This window comes from Drosophila mauritiana, chromosome 3R, assembly GCF_004382145.1.
Source record: "Drosophila mauritiana strain mau12 chromosome 3R, ASM438214v1, whole genome shotgun sequence".
Lineage (NCBI taxonomy): Eukaryota > Metazoa > Arthropoda > Insecta > Diptera > Drosophilidae > Drosophila > Drosophila mauritiana.
Window position 1 is genome coordinate 22,812,828 of NC_046670.1, and position 16,043 is coordinate 22,828,870.

The 16,043-nt window shown below is 44.3% G+C and overlaps 6 protein-coding genes across 11 annotated transcripts; all 6 read left to right on the forward strand.

Annotated features, from left to right (window-relative positions):
- The first annotated feature begins 14 nt into the window (after nucleotides 1-14).
- On the forward strand, nucleotides 15-4,727 carry LOC117143779 (SH2B adapter protein 2). Of its 5 annotated transcripts, none has more exons than XM_033308608.1 (4): nucleotides 15-361; nucleotides 1,135-1,758; nucleotides 2,158-3,489; nucleotides 3,907-4,727. In XM_033308608.1, exons 2-4 carry the CDS (start codon nucleotides 1,258-1,260, stop codon nucleotides 4,258-4,260), a joined length of 2,187 nt encoding a protein of 728 aa, XP_033164499.1. In that variant the 5' UTR covers nucleotides 15-361; nucleotides 1,135-1,257; the 3' UTR covers nucleotides 4,261-4,727. The 5 variants fall into 5 exon arrangements, with proteins under 5 accessions (XP_033164499.1, XP_033164501.1, XP_033164500.1 ...); XM_033308610.1 differs by having other exon boundaries at nucleotides 2,173-3,489; XM_033308609.1 differs by having other exon boundaries at nucleotides 15-170.
- Nucleotides 4,728-4,978: 251 nt separating this feature from the next.
- LOC117144797 (protein FAM98B) lies at nucleotides 4,979-6,570 on the forward strand. Its single transcript, XM_033310173.1, has one exon. It carries the CDS (start codon nucleotides 5,053-5,055, stop codon nucleotides 6,385-6,387), a length of 1,335 nt encoding a protein of 444 aa, XP_033166064.1. The 5' UTR covers nucleotides 4,979-5,052; the 3' UTR covers nucleotides 6,388-6,570.
- Nucleotides 6,571-6,984: 414 nt separating this feature from the next.
- On the forward strand, nucleotides 6,985-8,625 carry LOC117144798. 2 transcript variants are annotated; one of them, XM_033310174.1, is made up of 3 exons: nucleotides 6,985-7,640; nucleotides 7,998-8,222; nucleotides 8,287-8,625. In XM_033310174.1, exons 1-3 carry the CDS (start codon nucleotides 7,380-7,382, stop codon nucleotides 8,611-8,613), a joined length of 813 nt encoding a protein of 270 aa, XP_033166065.1. In that variant the 5' UTR covers nucleotides 6,985-7,379; the 3' UTR covers nucleotides 8,614-8,625. The 2 variants fall into 2 exon arrangements, with proteins under 2 accessions (XP_033166065.1, XP_033166066.1); XM_033310175.1 differs by having other exon boundaries at nucleotides 8,001-8,222.
- A 375-nt stretch (nucleotides 8,626-9,000) lies between these two features.
- Nucleotides 9,001-11,137, forward strand: LOC117144323 (laccase-3). The gene is made up of 2 exons (XM_033309435.1): nucleotides 9,001-10,791; nucleotides 10,859-11,137. The coding sequence occupies exons 1-2, from the start codon at nucleotides 9,001-9,003 to the stop codon at nucleotides 11,099-11,101; spliced, it is 2,034 nt and encodes a 677-aa protein (XP_033165326.1). The 3' UTR covers nucleotides 11,102-11,137.
- A 989-nt stretch (nucleotides 11,138-12,126) lies between these two features.
- Nucleotides 12,127-13,644, forward strand: LOC117144622 (lipase 3). Its single transcript, XM_033309916.1, has 3 exons — nucleotides 12,127-12,291; nucleotides 12,346-13,071; nucleotides 13,136-13,644. Exons 1-3 carry the CDS (start codon nucleotides 12,127-12,129, stop codon nucleotides 13,517-13,519), a joined length of 1,275 nt encoding a protein of 424 aa, XP_033165807.1. The 3' UTR covers nucleotides 13,520-13,644.
- Nucleotides 13,645-14,232: 588 nt separating this feature from the next.
- Nucleotides 14,233-15,761, forward strand: LOC117144715 (lipase 3). Its single transcript, XM_033310054.1, has 3 exons — nucleotides 14,233-14,376; nucleotides 14,445-15,170; nucleotides 15,226-15,761. Exons 1-3 carry the CDS (start codon nucleotides 14,233-14,235, stop codon nucleotides 15,619-15,621), a joined length of 1,266 nt encoding a protein of 421 aa, XP_033165945.1. The 3' UTR covers nucleotides 15,622-15,761.
- Nucleotides 15,762-16,043: the final 282 nt, after the last annotated feature.

Below are 16,043 nucleotides of genomic sequence, written 5' to 3' on the forward strand. Positions count from 1 at the left end.
GTTATATACTATGCATATCGATTTTCGTCCGGCTCTAATTTTCACGCTCGAGGTTTTTTCGTTTTAAATCGCAAAAAACACAAACAAATCAGTGATAAATAATATTTGCAACCAGGCGGTAGCTCAAGCGGAACTGGCGACCAATGATTACGAATTAACAACAAACAAGTGTATGTGCACTTCAGTTATTGACTAAATCGCCACTTCCTTTTGCTCGCAACAACAAAACAACGCAAAAGAATATTTTGAGCGGATGTGCGTATGTTTGTGTGTGTGCGTGAGCGAGATATCATGCACTTTGTGTAGAAAAATAAAAGCATAAAGAAGATGCCGAGCATTTAGATAATAGTTAAACCGCAAAGTGAGTTATTTACATGTGCCGAGTGGCTAATTCAATAGTATATTTGATTATATTATAAGCGTGTTCCACGCGCATATTGCGATGTGACGTAGGCGTGGAAATTCCTGTGGGAAATTTTTCACCACCGCGCCGCTGTGTGGGTGTGTGTGTCTGCCCTCGCATTTGTGTGAGTGGGTGTGTGTAGGCTACGCCGCAAGTTTGTTTTCGTTTGCTTTTAATTGCCGAGAAAAAGGATTAATTGTGGCACTGAAAATGCGTGTTACTTAATGTAATGTGCAAACATGCGTAAATATTCATTACATAAATTCAAAATTCTTCATTGAACATTGTTATGAACAAAAATATGTGCCTAAGTCTGGGCGCTTATCATTATATACGCACTTTGCATATTCGCGGTTTAAGAAAATTTACCATTTTGCGCCATCAATAAGTCAGGCTGTTAAATAACTCAATAAACAGGCTTGTAAAATCAATATTGTGTTTAAATAGAAGGAAAGCAGACTTTTTATTGTTTTGTTTTGTTCAGCACTTCTTATCGAGTTTCCTATAATTAAAGTTAACAAAATTCCCTCAATTCGTTAAAAACTTTAATCCTGTGAGTCAGAGAATAGAAATAGATCGTTGCACATCGGCCCAACATATATATATAATACATATAACAACTAATCTATACTATTATTGCTCTTGCAATTTTTAAAGGCGATCAGAAATGAGCCTGTTTTTGCCAAGTAACGCGATTAAACCGCCAACGCTTTGTTTGTCTAACATTTCAGCGCTTTTGAAACGGACTCCAGCTGGGTAACTCGTGTGGCAAACTGAACCCGAACCGGCAGAGGCAGCGGCAGCAGGAGCAGGAGGAGGACCTGGACCAGCGGAACTGGCAACCACCTGGCCAAATGGGTGGCAATAGCACAGGAGCGAATACGAGCGCCTTTAGCGCAGGCGGCTACATTGGGCCCACGTCGGCCAGCAGTCATCACAGCCTGGGAACTTCATCGGCGGCAGCGGCGGCAGCAGCAGGAAGTGACCTGATACCCGCACCAATTGGCACGGGCAACGCCATGGGAGTGTCCTCGTACGCGTATGGAGGAACCAGTTGGGAGGAGTTCTGCGAACGACACGCCAGAGTGGCTGCCTCGGATTTCGCCAAGGCCTGCATCACGTATATCAATGGCAATCTGCCGCCGGAGGAGGCGAGGAACATACAGCATCGCAGCTTTGCTCAGAAATTTGTGGAATCCTTCTCGGCGCACTATGACACGGAGTTCTTCAAGCGGAGGAGCACTCTGAAATCAGGTGCGGGCTCGCTGGACTTCGAGGAGGAGCACGAAGTGCCAAAACTGCTCTCAAAGTCTCTATTAAGACGACTATCATTCAAAGGACTGCGCAAGGGAAAGGTGAGTTGATGTTCTTCTCAAATCCTCTCGAAATCATTGAATAGCTTGATTTTTGATTATTTCGAGGCAACATGATGGTCATACTTTTATAAGACATGTTTGCTGTTTTTTGTCCGATAATAACCATTAAGAAGGTCACGAATCACGAACTAAAAGTATGCAGATAAAAGTATTCACTTTAGCATTCTTTGCATTCTGTTCATAAGTCCGATTAGACCTCACTGAAGTGGTATTATTATCTTCTACTTGATGTGTTGAATACGACATGATTATCAGATCATGCTGTCAATTATGCAAGTCTTTCCTTCAAGTTTGCAGTTCATGAAGGTTTTGAGTGCCAGGATCATTAATAGTCGGAAACTCCGGCTATATTGTCACAACTTGTTTTAACTGTCAAAGATCTCTTTGCTGCAGGCCTTCTTCCACAAGAACTCAGATGACGCGGACGGCAGCGGTGGCAGCGGCAAGCAGAGCAAGACGAAGCTGGCCAAGATCGTGGTGGAGTGCCGCAAGGAGGGCACCGTGAACAACCTGACGCCGGAAAGTTTGGATCAACCGACGGGCTCCCAAAAGTGGGAGAAGTGTCGACTTGTGCTGGTCAAGGCCGTGGGTGGCTACATGCTAGAGTTTTACACGCCGCACAAGGCGACTAAGCCGCGCAGTGGAGTCTTTTGTTTCCTCATCTCGGAGGCTCGCGAAACAACGGCTCTTGAGATGCCGGACAGGCTGAACACATTCGTCCTCAAGGCAGACAACAACATGGAGTATGTGATTGAGGCGGAGAGTGCGGAGGAAATGCGGAGTTGGCTAGCCACAATACGTTACTGCATGCGAACGCCACCTACTCAGCAGCCAACGATCGAGTCGGATGGTGTGATGGCGTCCGCCATGCAAACATCGCCGACACTTCCGAGTCCCAATCCCATTGGTGGCATTCAGAATCCCCAGTACCAGCAACAGGGCGGCTCGAATGGCAATCTGGTGGGAGGAGGAGCTCCGCTCACCTCATCGCTGTCTGCAGACAGTGCTTTGGGCCAGGGAGGAGCCACATCTGCCAGCGAACTAAATGTCATCAACGAATTGGGCACCACACCGACCTCCGGGGCACCTGATATACCTGTAAGACCCCATCGAGGTGAACAGCGCCTGTCCGCCTCGAGCAACTTTGATGGCATCGAAGGCACGGAAAATGATGCAGATGTGGCGGATCTGACGGCTGAGATGAGCGTGTTTCCTTGGTTCCACGGCACACTGACGCGATCGGAAGCGGCCCGAATGGTACTCCATTCGGATGCAGCCGGACATGGATACTTTTTGGTGCGCCAGAGCGAAACGCGCCGCGGCGAGTTTGTTCTGACCTTTAACTTCCAAGGACGAGCCAAGCATTTGCGGCTCACCATCTCGGAGAAGGGTCAGTGTCGGGTGCAACACCTGTGGTTTCCCTCGATCCAGGAAATGCTCGAACACTTCCGTCACAACCCGATACCCCTGGAATCGGGCGGCACTTCGGATGTGACTCTTACCGAATGGGTGCACTCGCACAGCAGACTGAATGATCCGACGACGGCAGCAAATCATGACTCAGGACAACTCAACGATCTTTCGACAAATGGGAATGGCAATGGGAACGGCAATGGCTACGATAATGGTCAGGGTTCATCGACGGCATCAAATGCGGCGGGAGGAACTGCATCGGGAGCTGCTGGCGGTGGCCATCCGTCGCCGAGACATGTGAGATAGCCAAAATTTTGGAGTCAATTCAGTGTCAGTGATGGTTTTTTATTTTACTTTGATTTCAATTAAGTTGTTATCATTTCATATCAACTGGGATGGGGCTTGAACTGTGAACTGATGAATCTAGAGCTTAGTAACTAACTTACATTTTGTTTTGAAAAACCAAAGATTGATTCCAATAGTAAATCAATGAATCTTCATTGAAGCTTAAATTCTAAATTTCAACTTGCATATTTGAAAACCAGCTAAATGAATTTTGGAACCCTTTGTTTCAAGTAAATATGTTGTATTTTAGTTAGTTCGTGTTTAGTTTGATTTGATTGTCGCATGCTTCATGTTTCACCACACACCCCAGACCGCCCTAAAAAACGACTCCAGACTAACTAAACTCTATTTTAAATACTCTACCAACAGTGCAACGAAGTGATTACCATGAATCTGAGTGTTCGCCTAAAGACAAATGAAATCGAACTGCCACAGGAGCCAACACACGTCTATTTTCCGGAGCAAGTCTATTTCCATTTGGATCCCACAACGCTAACAGTGCACGGATCACCGCCACCGGCCCAGAATTTCCTGGACCAGCCACATCTGCGGGCCTCGAACGCCTCCCTTCAGGCAGCTGCCCACCATCCGGCGGGTTCCTCCGGCAACCGGCATCCCAGCGATGGTGGCAGCAACAGCGGCGGAGCAGGAGGCGGATCGGGATCCAGTGGGGGAGCCGAGTGCAGCGGACGGGCCGTCGATAATCAGTACAGCTTCACCTAAGTCCGCGCGATCGATCCTCCACTGCATTTCGCGGCTTTACCAGCGGAACTTTACTTTTGTGCCATTTTAATCATTGTCCTAAAGGAGAGGAAAATTGTGTTTTTTCGCATCGATGTGCGTTCTTTGCTTTCTTGATTCAATTGTTTCTATTTTAGTTAGTACCTCTTTTGGAAGACATGAAGTAACTGAACATTATTATGTATACATTATATAGCTAAATGTGTGTGTTCATTTTAAGTACATCAATGTTGTATGTATAGAAAAGAAGAACCTAAAAAAAAACGCAAAAGAAAATTGTACGATTTTTGTGGGCACCAAAGGTGCGACTCATGCGAATCCTAAAACTTCCTGCTTTACAAAACAAAAATACATACATATATACTATACTTATAAATATAAATTATATATACATAAATATATATTGAAATTGGTAAACTACAATAAATGAAGTTATGTAAAAGTAAACTTACGTCGGTCTTCTCTCATTTGGGTTTTAAAGTGGTTATTTTAATTACTTTTACCAAGCTTTTATATCATATTTAAATTCGTTTATAATAAGGTAGTAAGATAACTCGAGTTTATATTAATAATACATTTTAACAAAAAATGTTTTTCAAAATATTTTCATGGTATGTGTCCGTGCTAACCTCGCAGCGCTATTTTGACAAGTTGGCAGGTTGGCTTTTGTTAAAGTTTTCGATATATTCGACATACAAAGCATTGGTCACATTGCCACGCCGGTGAGAGGCAAAAAGTTAACAATTCGAGAAAAAGCTGTAACTCTCGAAGGATATGGAAGATCTGGAACTGTATTTGGTGGATTCCCTAAAGGCGCTGTCCTTCCAAGGGCACTGCCAAAATCAGGATAATCTGAGTCGTGCCCTGGACGCGGGTATCGAATGTCCGGACATACGAGAGGTGGTTCATTGGCTCGCCCACGAATTGCACATTTTACGGAAAACCGATGAGCGCGTGAACCACGGCAAAGTGTTTAACAAAGAGTTTTCCTTCGAGCTGTCCCTGTTGCTCACGGAACTGGGTTGCCCGTACCGCGATCTGGTGCAGGGAGCCATAGAAGAGCGCTTCAAGAGCCGTATGTCACTGGTGCAACTGCTGGAGTACCTCACATCCGAACTGATGACCACCAAGATGGTTCTAAAAGCCCAGCCCGTGGGTCCACCCTGCAAACGCTCGAAGATGGACACAAATGTCCAACAGGTTGTCGAAAATCTAGCCAAGGATCTTCAGCTGGCCGAAGTGCCTAAGAACATCAATACCAAGACGCTTTTCGAGAAGATATCTCCCCGCTTGGAGCAGGCCATTAAGCAAACCAATCCCCAAGTGCTCAGCGAACCGCTGTTAAAGCTGAAGAAGCCCTTGACTGATGCACAATGGCAAGTGTTGGAGACCCTGCACCGAGAACTGGAGGCGGAGTACAATCTGCGCCGGCAGATGATGTCTACGCGTCTGGAGGCCACCGTACAAAGCTTTCAGTGGTCGGAGTCTATGCGTCAGCGCTCCAATGAGATTATGGACCGATTCAATCGCAAGATGAGGGAGCTGGAGCAGTTCAAAGTGGGCGGAAAGCAAACCGACTTGGTGGCCCTGTTGGCAGCTCGCTCAGATCTGGCCATCATTGAGAAGACAAGCTCGGCGAATGTGAGAAAGAACACGGCTTCCAAAATCCAAAAGCATGTGATTGGTCGGGTACCCGATCGCGGTGGCAGGGCCAATGAGCATGCTCCCCCGCCACCAGAGATGCCCTCGTGGCAGCAGCAAAGGGCTAGTGGTCCTCCAGGTGGCGGACGCGGTGGAGGAGGTAATTTCAGAGGAGGCAGGGGCGGCGGCGGCTTCGGTGGAGGAGGAGGTGGTGGCAACTGGCAGCAACCTCAGCAGCAGCAGCAGCAGCAGCAATATCAAAACCAAAGTTACCAACAACGTGATAGAAATGATCAGCAATGGATCAGCGGGAGTGGCCGTGTGCAGGGTACTGGCTGGAATCCAAACGGCGGACGTGACGGAGGAGGGCGTGATGGCGGAGGACGAGACGGAGGAGGACGTGACGGAGGAGGACGAGGCAGAGGAGGTGGAGGAGGTCGCGGAGGATACCGTGGCGGCTACCGATGATCCCTAATTCCCAAAAATGTAGACCATAAACGACTGATCCTCTTGTAAACTACTAAAATTGCTCGTCTTTAGCGCACGCATAACCCAGTTTAATTTATTGCGAAGTTTAACGAATTTGTTTATAATTGCAAATGGGCAGACATTTATAAAATAAACTATATATGCCATCTATTTGCCAGCAAATCTCGCGTGTCGATTGCGCTTTTTGGGAATCTGGGTTAGGTGTTTCACTTTCAATGTGTTCGTGATTAGCCATTTTAGTTTTACATTATAGTCAAATTAATCAGATAGATAATGAGGGCAACGGACTAAATCTAATGAATTATTCCTATATTATTACAGCATTATGATACATAGTTTGTGACGTATATCTGGTATTACAATTTAATTTAAAAATTAAATATTCAACAGAGTAGATTTCTGTCATCGCTTTGTTTCAAGATATTGCATACTAGATATACACTTTTCTGATGATCTAGTTAAGGTTTAGCTATATAACGTCAACGCATTTCTGTATATATACTATATACTATATTATAGATTCACCAGTGCTTTGTTACGACAAATGTATTCTACTTCAAATTTGTGTAATATAACTATAATAGCTTACATTTGTCAAAGTACGGTTCGATATTATTGAACTGTCAACCGCTTCTGAACGTCTCAATAATGGGCTTGTGATCTTGCCCTCAATCCCCGCAAGAAGTACGCCCATGTGGCAGGTAACCAGGCATCAGACCCAGACACACGCGACACTCGATTGCCATTAGCTTCCAATCTAGTCATCAAATGTGCCGGCTATATATCTGTCTATATATCGCCACCACTGCGATTCGCAGTCCGGTGACAATTAACGTGGTCAATCGGCGTGAAAACCATGTCGAAGTCATCATGGATGAGCCGAGTCGGGCGCTTGGATCAGTTCAACCGAAGCCCCAGAACGGTGAGGTCGCAAGTTTTCCACATTCGAGTCCTAACTTAACCAGATCAGAATGCTTATTAAACTGATACTGGCGTTGGTAATTGGCTATGGCGGCATTTTTGCGCCTGGCAGTGCACAAAATCTGTTGGATCGACTGCGTCCGGTGAATATGACCCGCTTCGATGATGGCATTAAGGTGGTTTCCGGCACCAAAGTGAAGCGCTACGAGCGCCTGACGGTTCCGCTGGGTGGTCCTGTGGGCATTCCAGGAGCGGCTGGCCTTTTGGGACCTCTGCTGCCTCCTCAACCGGCTTATTTGGGATACACCTATGTGAGTATTTATGGCTTTCAAATTAAACTTTAGCTTTTTATTTAATTTATTTAATAATTTGTAAATTACACAGTCATTTAACTGAGCGTTTAGATTTCTTTTGTGTTCCAACAATGTAATTACATTATATTTTGCAGATCCAATTTCAATGAAATGTAATGTTTCAATGTATTTCCCCCACTCGCATATTTTTTGCAACTAGCATTTAATTTTATAATGATCTGAAATGCTAATTGCATGAAACTATTCTCTTTTTTGCAAGCTATACATTTTTTAACCCAACATTTGAATTGTTTAAGCAGTTTGATCTTGATTTTTATACTATAATATTTATTATATTTGATTTATATTTTCCAGCAGTTGGTGCCTCAATGGCAGGCGGGTGCCAAACTGGTGGGCGATGGCGAAGGAGCGGGCGTGGCCGGAATGATATCCTTTGTGCAGCTGCCCTACAACTCGGATATTAAGGTGACGATCAATGTGACTGGATTGCCAGCCGGCAAACATGCCCTGCATATTCACACCTTTGGCGATCTCAGCGATGGTTGCAAGTCCACAGGTGGCCAGTTTCCCAATAACTTTGTAAGCTCCATTGGAAATGATTTTCCATTTTATGTGATTTAATTGAGTCTTTGGACTTGTACAGCTCGGTAATGTGGACACCAAGGATGATGGCAGCATCTCGGCGGTCTTTCAGAGCATTTACCTGCAATTGTTCGGCATCAATGGGATCGTTGGGCGTTCCATAGTGATACACAGCAAGGCAATCGATCTGAATACTGCCCTAAATGCAGAGGTATTTTCCTCCTCCCTGCAAGCCATGCCAAATCCCCTGGCCTATCAGAACGAGGAGAATTCGCTGGGTGCAGCCATCGCCTGTGGGGTTATAAGTATTATGAGCACAGCCGCCAGTTCATCAGGAATGGCAACGGCTGCACCAGCAGCACCGGCAATGGAAAATCCAGAGATTTAACTTGTAATTATATCATGCTTTTAATAAATAATTTTTAGTTACTCAATTGAGGCTTTGATCAGAGTCAGTGATCAGTGTCCAATCATCTTGTTTTACTATCTGTTCACTTAAATCTGTAGGCTTCATTGCGAGCTCAAACATATATCATATTTTTCGGCATAATTGTTTTGAAAAGCATCAGTGTCCTATTTTTCATTAATTCCAAATACATTTATGGTATTATAATATTTATTTAAATTACAGCTAGAGTCTCATAAGTGGCCAAACTGTTGGGCTGTTTCACCTTCCACGCGTTTCCTGATCGATCAATATTTTCGAGCTTATCAAATTCAGCTCAGCTTTAATGGCCATTACGTGCGGCGCATGCGCAAAGGTCTGGGTCGCCCAATGGGCCAAAACTTTCTTCGTCGGCTGCCCGCGAATCGAGTGGCCAGTTGCCCGTGGCGGTTCGCGATGTCCAAACGCGAAAGTAAAAGTTTTGCCAGCCTGGTGCTGATAGTACTACTGCTTTTCGGTTTAAGCCAGGCTCGATGTGAGTCCTCCAAGGACGATTTCCCGCAGGCCAAGTTCGAATGGCCCTCGTTTGCCTGGATGCGAAATAAAACCACAAAGGTTACGCCCGCGTTGGATCTGAAGAACGACTACAGCCAAATGGAGTTGGCCAACTTTGGTGACTTTGATCGTCATCCCTGCAGAAGAGTTTGCCAGCAGGGTCAATCGCAGAACTGCTACTACCAACTGGTTGTGCACAATTACCGGCGACTTGGACCGGAGTGCCAGAGATGCCAGTTCGATGAGCGGGCTTGTGCCTCGGAGCATTGTATTTATGGCGATGGAGTGGCAAATCCAGTGATGGCTGTTAATCGCATGGTTCCAGGACCATCCATAGAGCTATGCGAAAACGATACTGTCGTCGTGGATGTGTTAAACTATCTAAGTGAGCCAACAACGATGCACTGGCATGGAGTGCATATGCATAGAACTCCCGAAATGGATGGAGCACCCTATATTACCCAGTATCCTTTGCAGCCCGGTGAGGTTCAGCGCTACGAATTCCAGGTGGATCGAAGTGGTTCGTTGTGGTACCACAGCCATGTGGGTTGGCAGCGGGGATTCGGAGTGGCTGGTGCCTTGGTAGTGCGCCAAACGCGTCAGGAAAATCAGCACTCGCAGCTTTACGACTACGATCTAGTTGAGCACACCCTTATGATCCAGGATATCTTTTACGAATACAACCTGCAGGATGTGCGGAATATTCTGGTGAACGGAAAGGGTCGCAATCATCTTAGCCAACTGCCCGACAATGATAACCGTCATCGGTATGAACGACTTCGAGTTACTCCAGGCTATCGCTATAGGATGCGAGTTATCCTGAACGGAATAGCCAATTGTCCTGTGGAGTTCTCCATTGAACAGCACAGGCTCTTGATGATCAGCACCGATGGTAATGATATTGAACCCGTGCTGGCAGATGGCTTCTTCTTGACCTCCGCGGAGCGTTTTGATTTTGTTTTGGAAGCTAATCAGTACAAGAAAAACTATTGGATCAGGATCAAAGGCTATGAGCAGTGTGAGAATCGAAATATTTATCAAGGAGCTGTGCTCAGTTACCGCGGATCTGCTCGCTCTGAGTTGCCACAAGGTGATATTCTGGATAAGCCAAGTAGCAGGGCTGCAGAGGAGGATCTAATCTTGGTCAATGACTTCCGATTTAAGCCCGCAAATTCCACAGCCATATCTTCACTTCGCCAATCCTTAGATAAGGATAACAATGTTGGTACCGTGGCCTTACGATCCGTGGATCCTGTGCCCTGGAGTCGTTACACCAAGTTCCTGACTCATTACTCCAGTTTTGGTTCGAGAACAGCGCCAAACGGGGAGATACTCTTTCAAATCAGTGATATTTCGTACAATTCGCCGGGAATATCACTGCTGCAGGGCAGGCATCTCTACCAGGATGATGGATACTTCTGCAACAAGAGCTCCCTGGCCGCAGAAGGACGAAATTGTGAGCGTGAGCTTTGCGAGTGTGTTAATGTGATGAGGCTTCCGGCCTATCGTCCTCTGGAGATGGTTGTAGCCAATTATTTGGACACCACACATCCCTTCCACATACACGGCTTTACATTCCGTTTGGTGGGCCAAGGAGTGCTGGGTAATCTCAACGATCTGCGCAATGTGAGTAGAGGTTATAGAATTACGAAGAGTCTTCTAAAAATACGTTATCCTTGTTCTGTCGTTATAGATTCAGGAGCTGGATCGCAGAGGACGTCTTCCTCGTTTATCGGATGACAGCGCTGCCGTGGCCAAGGATACTGTGCAAATTCCTGGACAGGGATACATAATAGTTCGATTCATCTCAAACAATCCTGGATTTTGGCTATATCATTGCCATGTTGAGGCACACGCCGTCCAAGGAATGGTGGCGGTGCTGAAGATCGGTGAGGATCACCAGATGAAAACCATTCCGGCACGTGTGCGCTGTTGAGAATTTGTTTTTAATATAATCATTTCCCCCACTTAAAATGCCCACTTTATGTATCTGGGTGACCTGATTTTGCCAAATAGTGTTTAAAGATTATTTATATCAATTTTATTTATTAACTAATTATTCAACAAATAAATTGGTGATTATAGTTACTGATTGCACTTCCGTTTTTTATCTGTAACCCCCTTATGTTCCAGTTGACCATATAAATGGTTTACTTTATGCATATTATACTTTTAAGTTATACACAAATGCTTGTTAATTCAAGAACTAATCGCATTGCCTTAACTTATCTGCCAGAGGCACTTAAAAATGTATTGATAATCTAAATGGAGAATTTACCCCCATCAAATGGGGGCGTTGTTTTTGATTATTAGGCCATTTATAGATTTAAAGAGCGGTAGTTGTATATTTTACGACCTCTACTTGTACTGGGGAAAATTGGTTTTTGATTACAAAAGTCGGCTGACATCTATCGAATTATAATTTGCATTTGAATAAAGTGAGCACCAAGTGGGAAGTATAAACCTGATTGAAGTGAGTCTACTTGGAGATGTCTAAGTTGCATCCGTTGGAGATAAGATTGGATTGGATTTCATTAGATTTACATAGGTAGTATTAACTTTTGGTAACTTATAAACTAAACTAACTGTCGGAGGTTGTACGGTAAGAAATCTTGAGAGCAGAAAAGTGTCAAAACTGTCGACTGTACACTCGAAAATTTAAAAACACCACCTGGCACTCGAAAAAATGGTTTATATTGGTATAAGCCGATTAACACAAGAAGCTAAATAGGTTCTAAACTCGAGCGGAAATCCACAATGTGCATCATCACCAGGGATATATGGATTCTTAATTTAGTATTCGATAAAGTTTATGATGTTCCGACCACTTGAGTTTATTCCATTTTAATTGGCTTATGTAGTTGATCGGCTCGTATCAAATTAAGTACTTAACTAAAGTACCCGACTAAAGTGTTTATAAGGGAGTGGTTATCAGAAAATGTTCACCAGTTGAGCCGCAAAATGTATAGATCACACATCGCTGTCTTTTGTGCCTTAGTGGGCATATTCCTGGGGCCAGTTGTCCAGTCTGCTCCTTTTTCCAATGATCCTGCAGAGGTCTCCAATTTTTATGAATTGTTCAATAACCCCGATGCGCACTTATCCTTGATAAATGGTCCCGACACGGTATGTTTGACTCACCTTTCTTAAGATTATTGTATTAATATGTGCTCCCTGCAGATTCATTTCATCGAGGAACATGGTTATCCAGCTGAGCGACACTATGTGACCACTGAAGATGGCTACATTATCAGCCTCTTCCGAATTCCATACTCGCACAATCTCCAGAACCAGGAAGAAAAGAGACCCATTGCTTTCATACAACACGGTCTTTTTGCCAGCTCCGACTTTTGGCCAAGCTTGGGACCGGATGATGGCCTTCCTTTCCTGCTCTCCGACGCTGGATATGATGTTTGGCTGGGCAATGCTCGTGGAAACAGATACTCGAAAAACCATACATCTCGCCTGACAAGTCATCCGGACTTCTGGCGCTTCAGTTGGCACGAGATTGGATACTTTGATATTGCCGCAGCTATTGACTATACCCTGTCCACGGAAAACGGACAGGATCAGGAGGGTATCCACTACATAGGACACTCTCAGGGCACCACGGTTATGTTTGTGCTGCTGTCTTCAAGACCGGAATATAACGACAAGATCAAGACGGCTCACATGCTGGCTCCTGTGGCCTTTATGGATCACATGGACGATGTTATGGTCAACACCTTGTCTCCTTACCTGGGATTTACCAATATCTACTCGACCCTCTTCTGTTCCCAAGAATTCTTGCCCCACAACGATTTCGTCCTGGCTCTGATGTACAGTGTTTGTCGTCCGGAGTCGATTGTTTACAGATTTTGCAGCAACAGTAATGAAACAAATACTGACTCAGGAAGAACTAATTCGGTGAGTTCATCGAATTCCTTTGTTCCTTTATGTACAATTTATTAATCCTTTATTTCACAAAAAGACTGCCTCTTCGTTGACTTATGGAGTGATGCCTGCTGGCGTTTCCACGGATCAAATTCTGCACTACATGCAGGAGCATCAATCGGGACATTTTCGGCAGTTCGATTTCGGCACCAAAAAGAATAAGAAGACCTATGGAACGGATGCCCCAGAGGATTATCCAACTGAGCTAATAACGACTGAGATGCACCTGTGGTACTCGGACAACGATGAGATGTCCGCAGTTGAGGATGTCCTGAGGGTGGCGAAAACGCTGCCCAACAAGGTGATGCACCATATGGAGGATCCACTATGGGATCATATGGACTTTGCTCTTAACTGGGAGGTGCGCCAATATATCAATGATCCGATTATAGCCATTCTAAACGAGTACGAGGGGAAGTGATACGGACATTGTCCTGGGGCTTAACTTAACTTAGTTTTAATCAAGGTGCACATCTGTTGATCCTATCATATCATATCATAAACGGATTTATCACTCTTCAGCATTGAACAGATTTGCACCTCAAACTCGACATTAATTTCATTCATACTTAATGTACACATACATGCTTACTCAAATCATAAGAATTCACTCGACTTTTCTTAGTAAAAAGAAACTTCCTCATTAACAAGTTTGGGTTATAAAATTTACGACTACTGTTTTTTTTGAAATCAATAAGTGGTTTCATAATCTTAAACCTTTGAAGGGGCACACTTTTTTTTAGATTATCTGGACTGGTCAAGTGGCTAAATAGTTGATAAGCTGGAAAGTTTATTGAGGCACGTCGTTTTGGAATACGTCAAACTAAATAACTTTTAAAATAGGTAATTTATGGTTCATTTGGAATTTTATGTTTTATAATTTGCGAAAATTCATGAAATATAAATGTGATAACTATAAAATATTTGAGTTTTTAATTCGCTCTGTTCATTACTTTTAGATTAGCACTTTCTGTTATTTGTGGATTATCTTGACAGTCTAAATATATATAATCAAAGCACCGATAGTAAGAGCTACTTGAAACCAAACCACCCAGGAACCTCTACAAAAGCTGAAAGTCATGTGTTTGCCAACAGTCAGTAGGCATCGGACCATTGAGGACACAAGTACATAGAATGAACCGATTCACGGGAAGTTTACTTGTCCTGGTTGCTCTTGCCGTGGGAGTTTACTCCGCGGCCATAGATGGACCGATTGATTTCTACAAGCTGTATGACAATCCCGAGGCTCACATTAGCCTCAAGAGTAAGGCAACGACGGTGAGTTTGATTTTCATTTGAATTTAGTGGAATTTAGTTAGTTCTTAATTATAATTGCCCATAATTAGGCTGACCGCACTGCCGCTCACGGATATCCTTCGGAGCACCATCACATAGTTACCGAAGATGGTTACATTCTGGGAGTTTTCCGAATTCCCTACTCCCACAAATTGCAGAACCAGAATGAAAAGCGACCCATTGTCCTTCTTCAGCATGGACTGACGAGCTGTTCGGATGCCTGGATTTTGCAAGGACCCAATGATGGTCTGCCATATTTGCTGGCGGATGCGGGATTCGATGTTTGGATGGGCAATGCTCGTGGAACTTCCTATTCGAGAAACCACACGACGCTCTCCCCGGATCATCCACATTTCTGGAAATTCAGTTGGCATGAGATCGGCATCTACGATATAACCGCCATTATTGACTACGCCCTTAGAACGGAGAACGGTCAGGGACAGGATGCCATCCATTATGTTGGACATTCGCAGGGTACTACGGTGTATTTTGCACTAATGTCATGGATTCCCGCATACAATTATAAGATCAAAACCGCTCACATGTTTGCCCCGGTGGCTATAATGAAGAACTTGTCCAGCAGATTGGTGCGTTCCGTGGGTCCATATTTGGGTCATAGGAACACATATTCAGTGCTTTTTGGCTCACAGGAGTTTGTGCCTCATAATGAGTTCCTCATGGCCATATTCTTTAATATCTGCCAACCGGACTTCATGTTGCGTCCAGTGTGTGAAAGTGCCGTGGAGAAACTTTACGCCGGAGGTCGTGTGAATATGGTGAGTACAATTTTGAAATCAAATGTATAATAGATTCTAATAGTTAAACCATTAGACTGCTATGCCGGAAGGTATGGCGACCCATCCTGCAGGCTGTTCCACCGACCAGATGTTGCACTACCTACAGGAACAGCAATCGGGTTACTTCCGTCTATTTGATCATGGCACCAAGAAGAATCTAGAAGTCTACGGAACTCAGGAACCCCCAGAGTATCCTGTCGAGTTGATCAATTCCTTGGTGCACATGTGGTATGCCGATAGTGACGATCTCGCCGCTGTGGAGGATGTCGAGCAAATAGCCAAAAGATTGCCCAATAAGGTGATGCACCACATGGCGGATCCGGAGTGGAATCATGGAGACTTCGCATTGAACTGGGAAGTTCGTAAATATGTCAACGAGCCAGTAATTGCAATCATGAAGGAATTCGAGTCCAAAAACAATGGCACGTGATAAATAGGTTTCCTAATCTCTAATATAACTTATACCTGCGGTAGTCGGATTTATTTTAAGTTTTCACATAAGCTAGTCACACTTATCCAAAAGTTATTTTCAAAGAGAAAATATTAAAAAATATATTACATATATATGTAGTTTATCGACTTCAATATACGAAAGCCGATATTAAAATAAATACAGAAACAAGTTCGGACGATAAGATGTGCAGCTTAACTCTTTACGAACTTTAGCTTATGGATGGCCAACTTTTCAGACGCTTTTCCTTGTAACCACGCTTTTCATTCCCCCGGCCCCTTCACACATTCGAACAGAGAAATACATTTGATTTTTCCACTCGGCCAACTTCTGATTGCCAGTTGATAGCCGGCCAGCCGAAGGAATAATGCATATTCAAGCTTTTCATTCCCATTTCATGG

What these genes read in the sequence shown, in the direction of transcription:
- LOC117144798 (XM_033310174.1), top strand. Translation starts at nt 7,380, where the DNA reads ATGCTTATTAAACTGATACTGGCGTTGGTAATTGGCTATGGCGGCATT. An exon ending in CTTATTTGGGATACACCTAT is followed by an intron (nt 7,641 to 7,997) that starts GTGAGTATTTAT and finishes TATATTTTCCAG; the next exon opens with CAGTTGGTGCCTCAATGGCA. An exon ending in GCCAGTTTCCCAATAACTTT is followed by an intron (nt 8,223 to 8,286) that starts GTAAGCTCCATT and finishes GGACTTGTACAG; the next exon opens with CTCGGTAATGTGGACACCAA.
- LOC117144715 (XM_033310054.1), top strand. Translation starts at nt 14,233, where the DNA reads ATGAACCGATTCACGGGAAGTTTACTTGTCCTGGTTGCTCTTGCCGTG. An exon ending in TCAAGAGTAAGGCAACGACG is followed by an intron (nt 14,377 to 14,444) that starts GTGAGTTTGATT and finishes GCCCATAATTAG; the next exon opens with GCTGACCGCACTGCCGCTCA. An exon ending in CCGGAGGTCGTGTGAATATG is followed by an intron (nt 15,171 to 15,225) that starts GTGAGTACAATT and finishes TTAAACCATTAG; the next exon opens with ACTGCTATGCCGGAAGGTAT.
- LOC117143779 (XM_033308608.1), top strand. Translation starts at nt 1,258, where the DNA reads ATGGGTGGCAATAGCACAGGAGCGAATACGAGCGCCTTTAGCGCAGGC. An exon ending in AAGGACTGCGCAAGGGAAAG is followed by an intron (nt 1,759 to 2,157) that starts GTGAGTTGATGT and finishes TAACTGTCAAAG; the next exon opens with ATCTCTTTGCTGCAGGCCTT. An exon ending in GCCATCCGTCGCCGAGACAT is followed by an intron (nt 3,490 to 3,906) that starts GTGAGATAGCCA and finishes CTCTACCAACAG; the next exon opens with TGCAACGAAGTGATTACCAT.
- LOC117144797 (XM_033310173.1), top strand. Translation starts at nt 5,053, where the DNA reads ATGGAAGATCTGGAACTGTATTTGGTGGATTCCCTAAAGGCGCTGTCC.
- LOC117144622 (XM_033309916.1), top strand. Translation starts at nt 12,127, where the DNA reads ATGTATAGATCACACATCGCTGTCTTTTGTGCCTTAGTGGGCATATTC. An exon ending in TGATAAATGGTCCCGACACG is followed by an intron (nt 12,292 to 12,345) that starts GTATGTTTGACT and finishes TGCTCCCTGCAG; the next exon opens with ATTCATTTCATCGAGGAACA. An exon ending in ACTCAGGAAGAACTAATTCG is followed by an intron (nt 13,072 to 13,135) that starts GTGAGTTCATCG and finishes TTTCACAAAAAG; the next exon opens with ACTGCCTCTTCGTTGACTTA.
- LOC117144323 (XM_033309435.1), top strand. Translation starts at nt 9,001, where the DNA reads ATGGGCCAAAACTTTCTTCGTCGGCTGCCCGCGAATCGAGTGGCCAGT. An exon ending in ATCTCAACGATCTGCGCAAT is followed by an intron (nt 10,792 to 10,858) that starts GTGAGTAGAGGT and finishes CTGTCGTTATAG; the next exon opens with ATTCAGGAGCTGGATCGCAG.